This window comes from Oncorhynchus mykiss, chromosome 25 (genome assembly GCF_057628025.1).
Source record: "Oncorhynchus mykiss isolate SJ-2025 chromosome 25, ASM5762802v1, whole genome shotgun sequence".
Taxonomy (NCBI): Eukaryota; Metazoa; Chordata; class Actinopteri; order Salmoniformes; family Salmonidae; genus Oncorhynchus; species Oncorhynchus mykiss.
The window spans coordinates 18,209,269-18,227,862 of record NC_143046.1 but is presented as its reverse complement, the minus strand read 5'-3'; the positions used below and the strand labels follow the sequence as shown (position 1 = coordinate 18,227,862).

At 44.6% G+C, this 18,594-nt stretch overlaps 1 protein-coding gene across 2 annotated transcripts in view; it reads right to left on the bottom strand.

Moving 5' to 3' along the window:
* ints6l (integrator complex subunit 6 like) overlaps positions 1-18,594 on the bottom strand; it is a 36,473-nt gene that overhangs the window by 10,034 nt on the left and 7,845 nt on the right. The window contains exons 3-12 of one of the 2 annotated variants that reach the window (XM_090220284.1): positions 12,637-12,786; positions 11,378-11,467; positions 10,442-10,625; positions 8,043-8,171; positions 7,673-7,836; positions 6,228-6,380; positions 5,604-6,006; positions 2,460-2,554; positions 2,220-2,330; positions 94-309 (exon numbers count right to left, since the gene is read on the bottom strand). In XM_090220284.1, the coding sequence (XP_090076410.1) occupies positions 94-309; positions 2,220-2,330; positions 2,460-2,554; positions 5,604-6,006; positions 6,228-6,380; positions 7,673-7,836; positions 8,043-8,171; positions 10,442-10,625; positions 11,378-11,467; positions 12,637-12,786 (1,695 nt within the window). The remainder of the gene's footprint in view (positions 1-93; positions 310-2,219; positions 2,331-2,459; positions 2,555-5,603; positions 6,007-6,227; positions 6,381-7,672; positions 7,837-8,042; positions 8,172-10,441; positions 10,626-11,377; positions 11,468-12,636; positions 12,787-18,594) is intronic. The other variant, XM_036970048.2, reaches the window with a different exon arrangement.

The window sequence follows — 18,594 nt, the reverse complement described above, 5'->3', positions numbered from 1 at the left end:
TCAAAAGTTGTGCACTATATATGGCATAGGGTGCCATTTGGGATACAGTTATCCTCTCAGGCATCTCAGCGTGTCACCCTGCCAGTTCTGTACCTTGTTGAGCAGTGCAATCTGAAAGCCGGCAAACTCCTTGAAGTTGATGTCTGCAAGGCGGAGGGACATCTCTCCAGTGATACCCTGCAGCAGCTGCTTGAAGTCTTTGCGGTGGGCCAGGGACAGGGTGTTGGAGTGGTTCTTCACCTTTATCCCAGTCTCTTGGGGAGCCTTCTTCCCTACAGACACGATCAGGCGATCCGACTCCATCTTTGCCTGCAGACAGAGAAAGAGACAAAGACAGGTTCTTTATTCACTAATTCACACCAGCTGGGTGTGCTCCTAAAGTGTATTCAGACCTACATAAGTGACCCTTGTAAGTTAAACACGTATCACGTTGTACAAACTTTGAAATCTATAGATATATACAGTGCCTTGCGAAAGTATTCGGCCCCCTTGAACTTTGCGACCTTTTGCCACATTTCAGGCTTCAAACATAAAGATATAAAACTGTATTTTTTTGTGAAGAATCAACAACAAGTGGGACACAATCATGAAGTGGAACGACATTTATTGGATATTTCAAACTTTTTTAACAAATCAAAAACTGAAAAATTGGGCGTGCAAAATTATTCAGCCCCTTTACTTTCAGTGCAGCAAACTCTCTCCAGAAGTTCAGTGAGGATCTCTGAATGATCCAATGTTGACCTAAATGACTAATGATGATAAATACAATCCACCTGTGTGTAATCAAGTCTCCGTATAAATGCACCTGCACTGTGATAGTCTCAGAGGTCTGTTAAAAGTGCAGAGAGCATCATGAAGAACAAGGAACACACCAGGCAGGTCCGAGATACTGTTGTGAAGAAGTTTAAAGCCGGATTTGGATACAAAAAGATTTCCCAAGCTTTAAACATCCCAAGGAGCACTGTGCAAGCGATAATATTGAAATGGAAGGAGTATCAGACCACTGCAAATCTACCAAGACCTGGCCGTCCCTCTAAACTTTCAGCTCATACAAGGAGAAGACTGATCAGAGATGCAGCCAAGAGGCCCATGATCACTCTGGATGAACTGCAGAGATCTACAGCTGAGGTGGGAGACTCTGTCCATAGGACAACAATCAGTCGTATATTGCACAAATCTGGCCTTTATGGAAGAGTGGCAAGAAGAAAGCCATTTCTTAAAGATATCCATAAAAAGTGTCGTTTCAAGTTTGCCACAAGCCACCTGGGAGACACACCAAACATGTGGAAGAAGGTGCTCTGGTCAGATGAAACCAAAATTGAACTTTTTGGCAACAATGCAAAACGTTATGTTTGGCGTAAAAGCAACACAGCTGAACACACCATCCCCACTGTCAAACATGGTGGTGGCAGCATCATGGTTTGGGCCTGCTTTTCTTCAGCAGGGACAGGGAAGATGGTTAAAATTGATGGGAAGATGGATGGAGCCAAATACAGGACCATTCTGGAAGAAAACCTGATGGAGTCTGCAAAAGACCTGAGACTGGGACGGAGATTTGTCTTCCAACAAGACAATGATCCAAAACATAAAGCAAAATCTACAATGGAATGGTTCAAAAATAAACATATCCAGGTGTTAGAATGGCCAAGTCAAAGTCCAGACCTGAATCCAATCGAGAATCTGTGGAAAGAACTGAAAACTGCTGTTCACAAATGCTCTCCATCCAACCTCACTGAGCTCGAGCTGTTTTGCAAGGAGGAATGGGAAAAAAATGTCAGTCTCTCGATGTGCAAAACTGATAGAGACATACCCCAAGCGACTTACAGCTGTAATCGCAGCAAAAGGTGGCGCTACAAAGTATTAACTTAAGGGGGCTGAATAATTTTGCACGCCCAATTTTTCAGTTTTTGATTTGTTAAAAAAGTTTGAAATATCTAATAAATGTCGTTCCACTTCATGATTGTGTCCCACTTGTTGTTGATTCTTCACAAAAAAATACAGTTTTATATCTTTATGTTTGAAGCCTGAAATGTGGCAAAAGGTCGCAAAGTTCAAGGGGGCCGAATACTTTCGCAAGGCACTGTACTAAGTCTGGTAGTGCGTCCCAAATGGCACCCTATTCCCTATATAGTGTACTACTTTGGGCCCTGGTCAAAGTAGTGCACTACATAGAAATAGGGTGCCATTTGGGATGCTACCCAGGTGAAGGGAAGCCCCACCTGCTGGCTAAGCTTCTTTAGGTAGGAGATGACACTGTAGCTGAGGCCACAGTCCATGTTGTCGGAGATGAGGTTGGGCGCTCCCATCATTCGCAGTGCCTTCTTCAATGGCTGTATGGAAACACAGAGAGAGCCCATAGAGAAAGTGCATCACCATCAAACAAACATGAAATACATAAAGCACATATGGATACAAATATATATTTACATATATGACATTGACCAAGAACAGTACATTACCAAGAGAAAGTAAGGAGGCATGGTCTTCAGGTAGATCTCAAAGGCCTGCCTCCACTTTAGGTTTGGCTTCAGTTTGTGCACTTTAAACAGGTCATCTGTGAAGACAGCAGGGTTGGGGGTTGGGAAGAGGAAAAAGACCTGAGACAAGCATAATCATCCAAGAACACCCAGAGATGGGCAATCAGAAAGTATCTTGTTACAAAATACCCTTAAGACCAATGTATCATTATAATCTACACAAAACTGGGTATTTTTTATTTATTTAATTGAAATACATACATTTGCATGTAGCAGCCTTAAATAAGTCATAAAACAACCTGTGACCTTCGGCTTACACGAACAGTACCAATAGCCGAGTTCATATATTGTTAGTCTTCAGAGCTTTGTGGCCCCTATTACTCAACATACACTGCATTGGTGTCAGAAATGAGATTCCATACCATACCATGAGTATCACGTAATCAGAGGTGCAGATGGAGGCATAAAGGGGTTTGATATAAAGTTGAGGTACAGGACTCACTTCCCAAATGACAGAGAGTGTAGTGATAGTATGGCAATATCAAAAAACAAGAGTTCACTTCCACCTTTGGGACCATATTCATGGCATTATCCTCACTCCTCCTCCACCAACACCTCTCAGGGCAACACGATAGTGACCTAACATTTCTTAAACAAATGCAGCAAATTTAGGGTAATATGGGGTATCAAAATTCTGAAGCATTATAATATATTTTGAAAATACAAAATACCATTCTCCGAAGTATGTTCTTACAAATACATTGTGATTTTGGTCAGGTACTCAGGCCTTCCAAATGCATGGGGACTTTAGTCAGGTACTCAGGCCTTCCAAATACATGGTAATTTTGGTCAGGTACTCAGGCCTTCCAAATACATGGGGATTTTGCTCAGGTACTCAGGCCTTCCAAATACATGGGGATTTTAGTTCGGTTCTCAGGCCTTCCAAATACATGGGGATTTTAGTCAGGAATTCAGGCCTTCCAAATACATGGTAATTCTGGTCAGGTACTCAGGCCTTCCATATACATGGTGATTTTGGTCAGGTACTCAGGCCTTCCAAATATATGGTGATTTTAGTCAGGTATTCAGGCCTTCCAAATACATGGGGATTTAAGTTTGGTTCTCAGGCCTTCCAAATACATGGTAATTTTGGTCAGGTACTCAGGCCTTCCAAATATATGGGGATTTAAGTTTGGTTCTCAGGCCTTCCAAATACATGGTGATTTTAGTCAGGTATTCAGGCCTTCCAAATACATGGGGATTTAAGTTTGGTTCTCAGGCCTTCCAAATACATGGTGATTTTTGTCAGGTACTTAGGCCTTCCAAATACATGGGGATTTTAGTCAGGTACCCAGGCCTTCCAAATACATGGTAATTCTGGTCAGGTTCTCAGGCCTTCCAAATACATGGTGATTTTTGTCAGGTACTCAGGCCTTCCAAATACATGGTAATTCTGGTCAGGTTCTCAGGCCTTCCAAATACATGGTGATTTTAGTCAGGTATTCAGGCCTTCCAAATACATGGGGATTTAAGTTTGGTTCTCAGGCCTTCCAAATACATGGGGATTTTAGTTCAGTTCTCAGGCCTTCCAAATACACAGGGATTTTGGTCAGGTCTCAGGCCTTCCAAATACATGGGGATTTTAGTCAGGTAATCAGGCCTTCCAAATACATGGTGATTTTGGTCAGGTACTCAGGCCTTCTAATACATGGGGATTTTGGTCAGGTACTCAGGCCTTCCAAATACATGGTGATTTTAGTCAGGTACTCAGGCCTTCCAAATACATGGTGATTTTGGTCAGGTACTCAGGCCTTCTAATACATGGTGATTTTAGTCAGAACCTTAGGCCTTCCAAATACATGGGGATTTTGGTCAGGTACTCAGGACTTCCAAATACATGGTGATTTTAGTCAGAACCTCAGGCCTTCCAAATACATGGGGATTTTAGCCAGGTACTCAGGCCTTCCAAATACATGGGTATTTTAGTTAGGTTCTCAGGCCTTCCAAATACATGGGGATTTTGGTCAGGTACTCAGGCCTTCTAATACATGGGGATTTTAGTCAGGTACTCAGGAATTCCAAATACATGAGGATTTTAGTTAGGTTCTCAGGCCTTCCAAATTCATGGGGATTTTAGTCAGGTACTCAGGAATTCCAAATACATGGGGATTTTATTTAGGTACTCAGGCCTTCCAAATACATGGGTATTTTAGTTAGGTTCTCAGGCCTTCCAAATACATGGGTATTTTAGTTAGGTTCTCAGGCCTTCCAAATACATGGGTATTTTAGTTAGGTTCTCAGGCCTTCCAAATACATGGGTATTTTAGTTAGGTTCTCAGGCCTTCCAAATACATGGTGATTTTATTTAGGTACTCAGGCCTTCCAAATACATGGTGATTTTGGTCAGGTACTCAGGAATTCCAAATACATGAGGATTTTAGTTAGGTTCTCAGGCCTTCCAAATACATGGGGATTTTATTTAGGTACTCAGGCCTTCCAAATACATGGTGATTTTGGTCAGGTACTCAGGAATTCCAAATACATGAGGATTTTAGTTAGGTACTCAGGAATTCCAAATACATGAGGATTTTAGTTAGGTTCTCAGGCCTTCCAAATACATGGTGATTTTGGTCAGGTACTCAGGAATTCCAAATACATGAGGATTTTAGTTAGGTTCTCAGGCCTTCCAAATACATGGGGATTTTATTTAGGTACTCAGGCCTTCCAAATACATGGTGATTTTAGTCAGGTTCTCAGGCCTTCCAAATACATGGGGATTTTGGTCAGAACCTCAGGCCTTCCAAATACATGGGGATTTTGGTCAGGTACTCAGGCCTTCCAAATACGTGGGGATTTTATTTAGGTACTCAGGCCTTCCAAATACATGGGGATTTTAGTCAGAACCTCAGGCCTTCCAAATACATGGGGATTTTAGTCAGGTACTCAGGCCTTCCAAATACATGGATGATTTTAGTCAGGTACTCAGGCCTCCAAACACAAATGACAAAATACTCAAAAGTAATTTAAGTACCTATTTCAAATACGTGTAACAGAAACACCCCACAAATGTCGCAAATGTATGACTGTTACAGCTTCAGCATAGAAGACATCCACAATCTCACTTACCAAGGAGTGGCAAAACAACTGGGTAGTTGTAAGGCATGACGAAGAGGTTGACACAGGAGAGAGTGGTGCTGGCCTTCAGGTAGCCAAAGGGCTGGGCTAGGTCACTGTGCTTTCCACTACTGTTCACAAAGACCTGCAGGGAAAGAGACAGAGAGAGAGAGAATTGGGGGAGACAGCAAGAGAGTGAGAGAGAGACAGACAGAGAGACAGGGAGAGGGGAGGGGAGACAGCGAGAGGGGAGAAACAGGAAGAAAGAGAGACAGAGAGACAGGGGGGGCAGTGAGGAGGGTAGAGAAAGAGAGAGAGACAGAGAGAAAATGAGAAAGAGAGAAAGAGAGAGAGAGGGCATGAGAGAGAGAGGGGGTGGCGAGCGAGAGACAGAGAAACAGAGAGAGAAAGAGAGCTTGAGAGAGAGCGAGAGAGAGCGAGAGAGAGAGAGAGAGAGAGAGAGAAAGGGGGAGCGAGAGAGAGAGGAACAGAGAAGGAAAAAGAGAGAGACAGAGAGAGAGAGCAAGTGAGAGAGAGAAAGAGAGAGAGGGCTCAGCACAAACAACATCCCACAGCATAACTAGAAATACAAACACCACAACTCCTTGAGGTTGTGTGTGGGAGCATTTCTCCTACCTGCCAGCACATGTGTGGGGACTTCCTCTCCAAGATATACTGGGTGAGTGGCGAGGGCTCCAGTTCGTACTTGTCAAAGGGCAGCTTGTCAATCACCATGGGCTCACAGTCCACACAGGTGAAACGCACCATGGGGTGGGCAGAGCGAGGAGGCTATTGGTGGGCAAAGGGAGAGAATGACAGAGAACATTTAGAGCATTTCATACAATGTTGTCCTTGTTGAGGAGAAATAAACATCCTGAAACTATACCAATGCCATGCCGACACCACAGGAACTACTGTGTGTGTGGGTGGGTGGGGGGTGGGGGGGTTGAAAAAGGGAGTAGAGACAGAACATTAAACAGTAGGATGGAGCTGGCAGACTCTAGTCAGTCAGCATCCACCCTGACCCTCTGTCCTTGGCACTGCCCCAGTAACACTACAGATAGTCAATATACAGAGGGAAAGAAAAACAGAGAGAGAGTCCTAGGCAAACTTCACCCCCAGTTTTTGGCAATAAAGACACAGTGAGGAGCAATCATTCACAGGATGCCAAGGGCCAGGACTACAGGTCTCAGAGGCCAGGACTACAGGTCCCAGAGGGCCATGACTACAGGTCCCAGAAGGCAGGACAACTATAGGTCCCAGAGGGCCAGGACAACTATAGGTCCCAGAGGGCCAGGACAACTATAGGTCCCAGAGGGCCAGGACAACTATAGGTCCCAGAGGGCCAGGACAACTATAGGTCCCAGAGGGACAGGACAACTACAGGTCCCAGAGGACCAGGACAATGTCAGGTCTCAGAGGCCAGGACTACAGGTCCCAGAGGGCCATGACTACAGGTCCCAGAAGGCAGGACAACTATAGGTCCCAGAGGGCCAGGACAACTATAGGTCCCAGAGGGCCAGGACAACTATAGGTCCCAGAGGGCCAGGACAACTATAGGTCCCAGAGGGCCAGGACAACTATAGGTCCCAGAGGGCCAGGACAACTATAGGTCCCAGAGGGCCAGGACAACTATAGGTCCCAGAGGGCCAGGACAACTACAGGTCCCAGAGGCCAGGACAACTACAGGTTCCAGAGGGACAGGACAACTACAGGTCCCAGAGGCCAGGACAACTACAGGTCCCAGAGGGACAGGACAACTACAGGTCCCAGAGGCCAGGACAACTACAGGTCCCAGAGGTCAGGACAACTAAAGGTTCCAGAGGGCCAGGACAACTACAGGTCCCAGAGGCCAGGACAACTACAGGTCCCAGGGTGCAACAGTGCAGAGCCACATTTAACACCAAGTACTGGATTTAAGAGGAGCATAATGCTTAACTCTCATCCTCTTTCACATGACCCATTAACTGACTGCTTAATAATCACACAAACAATATCTTAGTATTTTAAAATGGAGGGACTAATGATCTTGCGTTAGTGTTACTGCATCAGTAACTGTGGGGTTAATGGCATCCTCTCACCAGAGCGGGGGAGTTCTGGTCCGGCCAGAAGGACTCGGGGATGGGCCAGTGGCCTACAGGCACCCCTGTCTTGGGGTTGGGTCGCACGTAGATGAGCTTGTGGCAGCTGTGCCAGGGCTGTGGGCTGAAGGACAACACGGGCCGGCTCGGGTCAACCATACCATCTGTAGAACCAAACAACAACAACATGCGGTGTCCATTTCTCAACCGAACACAAACAGAAGAACAGCCACAGGTCCGAAGCAGCTGTTCGGAACACATCAGTCAAGCGCTGTCAGAGAGAGTCACCTTGAGACCATCAGAGGACACTTCATCAGTGACACACATAGTCATACACAAGAAGTTAGAGCGCATTCCTGTTAGCACATACCTTCGCCTACCAGAGGCGGATCTGGCCCTGTCTTTTCAAAGTTAATGACGACACCACTCAGAACCTTCTGGACGAGAGAGTCCAGACACTGGTTCAGCATCCTCTGAGTCCGTACACAGTATGACCGACCTGGAGAAAGAAAGAGTAGGAGGGATAAAGAGAAAAGACAGAGGGATGGAGAAGACCTGTTATTAAGAGCTATAATGATACCAGTATTGCAATATCTTTTCCATGACAAAAATTAAAACAAGAAGCAGTTATTTTGTCCTCTAAAAACCGTCTGTATGTAAATTATTGTGTGACTCTAGATGACAACATAACGATGTTTGTTTCCAACATTAGGGCTGTTTTCCTAAAGAGGTTAAATCCGCTTCGTGTTTTGTTTCCTTGCCATGATACTAAGGAGTATGGTGATACCGGTATCGTCCCGGCATTAGTGTTATTCTGCATGTACACTCTCAGTCAAAAGTTTGGACACCTAGTCATTCAAGGGTTTTTCTTTATTTTTACTATTTTCTACATTGTAGAATAATAGTGAAGACATCAAAACTATGAGATAACACATATGGAATCATGTAGTAACCAAAAAAGTGCATAACAATTCAAAGTATATTTTATATTTTTCAAATTAGACACCCTTTGCCTTGATGACAGCTTTGCACACTCTTGGCATTCTCTCAACCAGCTTCACCTGGAATACTTTTCTAACAGTCTTGAAGGAGTTCCCACATGTGCTGAGCACTTTTTGGCTGCTTTTCATTCACTCTGCGGTCCAACTCATCCCAAACCATCTCAATTGGGTTGAGGTCGGGTGATTGCGGAGGCCAGGTCATCTGATGCAGCACTCCATCACTCTCCTTGTTGGTCAAATAGCCCTTACACAGCCTGGAGGTGTGTTGGGTCATTGTCCTGTTGAAAAACAAATGATAGTCCCACTAAGCCCAAACCAGCTGGGATGGTGTATCGCTGCAGAATGCTATGGTAGCCATGCTGGTTAAGTGTGCCTTGAATTCTAAATAAGTCACAGACAGTGTCATCAGCAAAGCACCCCCACGCCATCACACCTCCTCCTCCATGCTTCACGGTGGGAACCACACATGCGGAGATCATCCATTCACCTACTCTTGAGTCTCACAAAGACTTGGCGGTCGGAACCAAAAATCTCAAATTTGGACGCATCAGACCAAATGAAAGATATCCACCGGTCTAATGTCCATTGCTCGTGTTTCTTGGCCCAAGCAAATCTCTTCTTCTTATTAGTGTCCTTTAGTAGTGGTTTCTTTGCAGCAATTCGACCATGAAGGCCTGATTCACGCAGTCTCCTCTGAATAGTTGATGTTGAGATGTGTCTCTTTCTCTTTCTTGAACTCTGTGAAGCATATATTTGGGCTGCAATTTCTGAGGCTTGTAACTCTAATGAACTTATCCTCTGTAGCAGAGGTAACTGTGTCTTCTTTTCCTGTAGCGGTCCTCATGAGAGACAGTTTCATCATAGCGCTTTATGGTTTTTGAGACTGCACTTGAAGAAACTTTCAAAGTTCTTTACATTTTCCGGATTGACTAACCTCCATGTCTTAAATGTAATGATGGACTGTTGTTTCTCTTTGCTTATTAGAGCTGTTCTTGCCATAATATGGACTTGGTATTTTACCAAATAGGGCTATCTTCTCTATACCACCCCTACCTTGTCACAACACAACTGACTGGCTGAAACACATTAAGAATGAAAGAAATTCCACAAATGAACTTTTAACAAGCACACCTGTTAATTGAAATACATTCCAGGTGACTACCTCATGAAGCTGGTTGAGAGAATGCCGAGGGTGTGCAAAGCTGTCATCAAGGCAAAGGGTGGTTACTTTGAAGAATCTCAAATATAACATATATTTAGATTTGTTTAACACTTTTTGGTTACTACATGATTCCACATGTGTTATTTCATAGTTGTGATGTCTTCACTATTATTCAACAATTTAGAAAATAGCAAAAATAAAGAAAAACCCTGGAATGAGTAGGTGTGTCCAAACTTTTGACTAGTACTCTATATCTTCCAGAAAGTAGTTGCAGATTTAATTTCCAGTCTCTAGAAACATTGCAAATGTTAAATGATACATAGCCTGGACCCTGAAGAAGGTACTCTGTGCCCAAATGTTGGTTGACCCATTAAATTGTTGAGAGCATATATAGACTGTGACCTTGTGTCTGTGTTTTTATACATTACACATTTTGACATCACAACAGACACAGTCCCACCCCAGAGACAGTTAGAATGAGTACAATGGGCGTCTCCATTGAAGTCAATGATGCCATAATAGTTGAACTGGCAGACATTTGTCAGTGTACCCATAGGGCAAGAAGTAAAAGCAGGATGTTAACTATTTCTATGGGGGGCATCCTACCTCCAGTGACCTCACACATCTGGGTGATGGCAGACTCGTCGTTGGGGACGCTGCCCAGCTGCTCGCTGTCGGGCGTGGCTGCCCCAGGGAGACGCAGCACCAGGGCGAAGAGCCGCTGGTCCCACCGGAATGGCTCCTTGGTCAGCTCACTGCCTGGCAGTGGAGAGGTCAGGGGCAGGTGAAGCTGGAGACAGGGAGAAAGGAGCACAAAGGAGGGAGAGGGGCGTGGTAGAGGTGGCAACAATTAGCCTATCAGTTATGAGCATTGGGCCAGTAACAGAAAGGTTGCTGATTCAAATCCCTGAGCCGACTACAGTAGGCAACAACAAAAAAAATGGACAATGTGCCCGTGAGCAAGGCACTTAACCCTAATTGCTCCTGTAAGTCGCTCTGGATAAGAGCTTCTGCTAAATTACTAAAATGTCAAATGTAGAGGTGGGGAAGATGTGAAAATTGGATTAGCATTTAATTTGTCTTGTTATTAGACTCTGGCTGGACATCTTAATTGGGCCCAGATGAGTTGTATTCTTCTTATACAGTGTAATAACGATTTAGACAATGTGAGTCATCTGAATAACATGCAGCTCATAAAGAATCATACGTCCTGGAATTCTTTGACCGCTTCAAATGTGGGCTCTCTTTAACAGCCTCACTTACTAGCCAGGACCATAGTAGAACTCTACTGGCTGGAGAGTGAAACTGTTCCTTCTTCATTAGCCCTAGCCAGGACCACAGTCCACTGCTTTTAAACTTGGGGCCATATGTATCAAGCTTCTCAGAGTAGAAGTGCTAACTTAGGATTAGTTTTTCCTTAATAAGATCACATGGACAGGGGGACCTGATCCTAGATCAGCACTTTTACTTTGAGACGCTTTATGAGCACGGCCTCTGACTTACAGTTAACCAGTCAGAGGAACGACCATTGTCCTCGCTCACCTCATCCGGCACCCCAGAGGTGTGAGTCAGCTTGTTCCCATCCGTGATGGTGATGATCACTGAAGGCTCCAGAAAGAACGGGTTACGGCCCTGAGGATAGACAGGGAAGTTCATGGGTTAAAAAACTGTTTGCTGTTGGTCAGGCTGAGAGATGATTGTCGTTTTGGTACTCTGTGAGGACAGAGGCTCCTTCCCTGGACTACATACAACAGTGGAGGCTGCTGAGGGGAGGACAGCTCATACTAATGGCTGGAATGGAGCCAATGGAATGGCATCAAACACATGAAAACTATGCGTCTGATATATTTGATACCATTCCACAAATTCCGCTCCAGCCATTAACACAAACCCGTCCTCCCCAATTAAGGTGCCATCAACCTTCTGTGATATACAATACAACTTTATTGTCCAGATGTTCCAGAGAACCACTAAATATTGTCTTGTGTTCTCAGCCCCCCACCACCAGACACCAAACAGACAGTTGAGACGAGTACAGGGTTGTGGGGTTAAGTGCCTTGCTCAAAGGCCCAACAGTAGGGGAATGTCTTGAGGGTGTGAACCCAGAGTAGCCCTCAAGTTGCCAGATTAATTCCGCCCTTTTTCTAGCGCCCGGCCCGGGAATCGAACCGGACACCTTTAGGCTACAGGTCCAACTCCTTAGCTGCTGAGCTTCCTACCGCCAGCGTTCTCTTATTTACACACAAACACTATCAGTGAGATTTTTTAGATATATATGTTTTATTTATTTAACCTTTATTTAATTAGGCAAGTCAGTTAAGAACAAATTATTATTTACAATGACGGCCTACCGAGGAACAGTAGGTTAACTGCCTTGTTCAGGGGCAGAACGGCAGGTTTTTTACCTTGTCAGTTCGGGGATTCAGTCCAGCAACCTTTCGGTTACTGGCCCACCGCTCTAACCACTATGCTACCTGCAGAGAAAGACTAAGAAGATTTACATACTCCCGATGTTCACCGCTAGCCTAGCCCTAATGGTCTAATACTGCTCATATTGGCTGATTGGCTGATATACACAAATACATACACAAACGGAATATTCCTCAAATATATATGCACTGTATTGCATGCTATTGTACACAATGCTTGTGCATAATAATATGTTTAAAAAAGTTAACTATTGCCTGATATTCCATAGGATATTTTGGGGGAAATACATGCTATTTCTATGACCTGGGTGATGTACTTTATACTAAAGTATGTTATATTTAAAGGTGTAGAGGGTTGAGTGTCAGGAATACCTGTCCATAGTTGTCGATGCCAGAGACAAGGCGGTTTAGGTTGAGTAGGTCAAAGGCCGCGCGGAGAGCGTGACCCAGAGTTGTCAGTCCAGACGCCTGCAGGTTCTTCAGTTCACTCATAAACGTGGCATGGTTCTCCTTCCAGCCCGCCTGAAATACACACAGGGATAGTGTGTCACACACACACACACACACACACACACACACACACACACACACACACACACACACACACACACACACACACACACCACATGAAGGGAATGCAATACATTGCATACTCAGGCAGACAGAGGGAGTCTTGTGTCGTCACAATACACTGCATGATCAACCCACATAAACACCAGTCATGAAAGTGGACACAACATACACACGCTCACTCTTACACACACATACACAGACAGTATTACATTACATTGACCCCAGAGCACAGAGGCATCTTTGCACGCACAAACAAACACACAGACTCATATTAAACATATTAGTGCTGGGATAAAGACAACCACACACTGACTCACATTAAACATATTAGTGCTGGGTTAAAGACAACCACACACTGACTAACATTAAACATATTAGTGCTGGGATAAAGACAACCACACACTGACTCACATTAAACATATTAGTGCTGGGTTAAAGACAACCACACACTGACTCACATTAAACATATTAGTGCTGGGATAAAGACAACCACACACTGACTCACATTAAACATATTAGTGCTGGGTTAAAGACAACCACACACTGACTCACATTAAACATATTAGTGCTGGGTTAAAGACAACCACACACTGACTCACATTAAACATATTAGTGCTGGGTTAAAGACAACCACACACTGACTCACATTAAACATATTAGTGCTGGGATAAAGACAACCACACACTGACTCACATTAAACATATTAGTGCTGGGTTAAAGACAACCACACACTGACTCACATTAAACATATTAGTGCTGGGTTAAAGACAACCACACACTGACTCACATTAAACATATTAGTGCTGGGTTAAAGACAACCACACACTGACTCACATTAAACATATTAGTGCTGGGTTAAAGACAACCACACACTGACTCACATTAAACATATTAGTGCTGGGTTAAAGACAACCACACACTGACTCACATTAAACATATTAGTGCTGGGTTAAAGACAACCACACACTGACTCACATTAAACATATTAGTGCTGGGTTAAAGACAACCACACACTGACTCACATTAAACATATTAGTGCTGGGATAAAGACAACCACACACTGACTCACATTAAACATATTAGTGCTGGGTTAAAGACAACCACACACTGACTCACATTAAACATATTAGTGCTGGGTTAAAGACAACCACACACTGACTCACATTAAACATATTAGTGCTGGGATAAAGACAACCACACACTGACTCACATTAAACATATTAGTGCTGGGATAAAGACAACCACACACTGACTCACATTAAACATATTAGTGCTGGGATAAAGACAACCACACACTGACTCACATTAAACATATTAGTGCTGGGATAAAGACAACCACACACTGACTCACATTAAACATATTAGTGCTGGGTTAAAGACAACCACACACTGACTCACATTAAACATATTAGTGCTGGGTTAAAGACAACCACACACTGACTCACATTAAACATATTAGTGCTGGGTTAAAGACAACCACACACTGACTCACATTAAACATATTAGTGCTGGGATAAAGACATACAGTAAAAGCTCCATACTCATATAGAATAAAGAAAATATGTTTTATCACAACAGATGAAAGATATTTATCATACATTAGGCTCTATATTAAAGGGTTAGTTCACCCAAATGACAAAACACTAATTGGTTCCTTACCCTGGAAGCAGTCTATGGACAAGGTATGACAGCAATACATGCTTTGGTTTAGGTTTAGCTGGCACGGTTTCCACATGCGCACGTTTAAGCATTTGTGGCACAAATCCCATTCAAGTCATGGGACCAAAATTAGCATTTTTCACACATCATGCTAAAATCATCTATAAGTGACTTTGCTGAGCTTCACAATCGATGTTAGATACTTTTAGCTAATTTGGATATGATGCGCAAAAAATGCTAACATCGGTCCCTTGACGTAAATGGGATTTGTGCCAAAAATGCTAAAACGTTAGCATGTGGAAACAGTGCCAGGGAAACTAAACCAAAGCATGGATTGCTGTCATACCTTGTCCATAGAATACTTACACGGTAAGGAAACCAGTGTGTAATTTTGTAATTTAGGTAAACGATCCCTTTAAATAATATGTTTATGATACTATGAAGCTACGAGATTACATCTTCCTTAGGTTATGCCTTTAGAGTGCTTGGTTTGAAAATGGTAGGTCTATTTGTAATGTAGAAAATATCTCAGAAAACACAAAGTAATGGCCACTATTGGCTCTTGCTGAAGCACTTCCTGAAGCTGCTCATCCCATGAGACCAGGGCTTTCATATGAGACCAGGCCTTTCCTATGAGACCAGGGCTTTCCCACAAGACCAGGGCTTTCCCGCGAAACCAGGGCTTTCCCGCGAGACCGGGACTTTCCCGTAGGAGAGCAGCCTAGTAGGGGAGTGTGAGTGAGTGGCTGCTTTCGCTCTTTCCTCCACTGAGGTCAAGTACCTTACTGTTACAGCATTATGCTTAATCTACGGATGACCTGCAGGCTTACCAGCCCCACCGTAAGCGGTACCATGCTTCCTAAAGAGAGAGAGGAGGAGAAGGAGGAAGAGAGAAATAGAGGGTGGGAGTTTGGAGGTGACATGGACACTGAGCAGGAAACACAACAGGACAGAGTTGGCTTAACTTTTAAGTGTTTGTAGTCCTTGGATACAAGGCATAAGTTATTATATCTAACCTCTAGATTGTGTTTACTCCAATGTACTTATGAAGTAGTGAAAAATAGCATAAAACAATGCTAAAGCAATTGTATATGTGAAGTAGCACGTTGCATTCCTTCACTGTAGAAGAAATGCAATTGGCCCAGCATCCTCCGGGTTTGGCCGCTGTAGGCCATCATTGTCAATAAGAATTTGTTCTTAACAGACTTGCCTAGTTAAATAAAGGTTGAACAAAAATAAATAAATAAAGAAGGCTGTAGAAGTTAAGACAAAATCCTACTGGCAGGTTGTAGAAGTGAAGAAAAAAAACTACTGTCAGGCTGTAGAACTGAAGACAAAGCCCTACTGGCAGGCTGTAGAACTGAAAACAAAGCCCTACTGGCAGGCTGTAGAACTGAAAACAAAGCCCTACTGGCAGGCCGTAGAACTGAAAACAAAGCCCTACTGGCAGGCTGTAGAACTGAAAACAAAGCCCTACTGGCAGGCTGTAGAACTGAAGACAAAGCCCTACTGGCAGGCTGTAGAACTGAAGACAAAGCTCTACTGGCATGCCGTAGAACTGAAGACAAAGCCCTACTGGCAGGCTGTAGAACTGAAAACAAAGCCCTACTGGCAGGCTGTAGAACTGAAGACAAAGCCCTACTGGCAGGCCGTAGAACTAAAGACAAAGCCCTACTGGCAGGCTGTAGAACTGAAAACAAAGCCCTACTGGTAGGCTGTAGAACTGAAGATAAAGCCCTACTGGCAGGCTGTAGAACTGAAGACAAAGCCCTACTGGCAGGCCGTAGAACTGAAAACAAAGGCCTACTGGCAGGCTGTAGAACTGAAGAAAAGCCCTACTGGCAGGCCGTAGAACTGAAGACAAAGCCCTACTGGCAGGCTGTAGAACTGAAAACAAAGCCCTACTGGCAGGCTGTAGAACTAAAGACAAAGCCCTACTGGCAGGCTGTAGAACTGAAGACAAAGCCCTACTGGCAGGCTGTAGAACTAAAGACAAAGCCCTACTGGCAGGCCGTAGAACTGAAAACAAAGCCCTACTGGCAGGCTGTAGAACTGAAAACAAAGCCCTACTGGTAGGCTGTAGAACTGAAGACAAAGCCCTACTGGCAGGCTGTAGAACTGAAAACAAAGCCCTACTGGCAGGCTGTAGAACTGAAGACAAAGCCCTACTGGCAGGCTGTAGAACTAAAGACAAAGCCCTACTGGTAGGCTGTAGAACTAAAGACAAAGCCCTACTGGCAGGCTGTAGAACTGAAAACAAAGCCCTACTGGCAGGCCGTAGAACTGAAAACAAAGCCCTACTGGCAGGCTGTAGAACTGAAAACAAAGCCCTACTGGCAGGCTGTAGAACTGAAGACAAAGCCCTACTGGCAGGCCGTAGAACTGAAAACAAAGCCCTACTGGCAGGCTGTAGAACTGAAGACAAAGCCCTACTGGCAGGCCGTAGAACTGAAGACAAAGCCCTACTGGCAGGCTGTAGAACTGAAAACAAAGCCCTACTGGCAGGCTGTAGAACTAAAGACAAAGCCCTACTGGCAGGCTGTAGAACTGAAGACAAAGCCCTACTGGCAGGCTGTAGAACTAAAGACAAAGCCCTACTGGCAGTCCGTAGAACTGAAAACAAAGCCCTACTGGCAGGCTGTAGAACTGAAAACAAAGCCCTACTGGCAGGCTGTAGAAATGAAGACAAAGCCCTACTGGCAGGCTGTAGAACTGAAAACAAAGCCCTACTGGCAGGCTGTAGAACTGAAGACAAAGCCCTACTGGCAGGCTGTAGAACTAAAGACAAAGCCCTACTGGCAGGCTGTAGAACTAAAGACAAAGCCCTACTGGTAGGCTGTAGAACTAAAGACAAAGCCCTACTGGCAGGCTGTAGAACTGAAAACAAAGCCCTACTGGCAGGCCGTAGAACTGAAAACAAAGCCCTACTGGCAGGCTGTAGAACTGAAGACAAAGCCCTACTGGCAGGCCGTAGAACTGAAAACAAAGCCCTACTGGCAGGCTGTAGAACTGAAGACAAAGCCCTACTGGCAGGCCGTAGAACTGAAGACAAAGCCCTACTGGCAGGCTGTAGAACTGAAAACAAAGCCCTACTGGCAGGCTGTAGAACTAAAGACAAAGCCCTACTGGCAGGCTGTAGAACTGAAGACAAAGCCCTACTGGCAGGCTGTAGAACTAAAGACAAAGCCCTACTGGCAGGCCGTAGAACTGAAAACAAAGCCCTACTGGCAGGCTGTAGAACTGAAAACAAAGCCCTACTGGCAGGCTGTAGAACTGAAGACAAAGCCCTACTGGCAGGCTGTAGAACTGAAAACAAAGCCCTACTGGCAGGCTGTAGAACTGAAGACAAAGCCCTACTGGCAGGCTGTAGAACTAAAGACAAAGCCCTACTGGCAGGCTGTAGAACTAAAGACAAAGCCCTACTGGTAGGCTGTAGAACTAAAGACAAAGCCCTACTGGCAGGCTGTAGAACTGAAAACAAAGCCCTACTGGCAGGCCGTAGAACTGAAAACAAAGCCCTACTGGCAGGCTGTAGAACTGAAAACAAAGCCCTACTGGCAGGCTGTAGAACTGAAGACAAAGCCCTACTGGTAGGCTGTAGAACTGAAAATAAAGCCCTACTGGCAGGCTGTAGAACAGAAAACAAAGCCCTACTGGCAGGCTGTAGAACTGAAAACAAAGCCCTACTGGCAGGCTGTAGAACTGAAGACAAAGCCCTACTGGCAGGCTGTAGAACTGAAGACAAACCCCTACTGGTAGGCCGTAGAACTGAAGACAAAGCCCTACTGGCAGGCTGTAGAACTGAAGACAAAGCCCTACTGGCAGGCTGTAGAACTAAAGACAAAGCCCTACTGGCAGGCTGTAGAACTGAAGACAAAGCCCTACTGGCAGGCTGTAGAACTGAAGACAAAGCCCTACTGGCAGGCTGTAGAACTGAAGACAAAGCCCTACTGGCAGGCTGTAGAACTGAAAACAAAGCCCTACTGGCAGGCCGTAGAACTGAAGACAAAGCCCTACTGGTAGGCTGTAGAACTGAAGACAAAGCCCTACTGGCAGGCTGTAGAACTGAAGACAAAGCCCTACTGGCAGGCCGTAGAA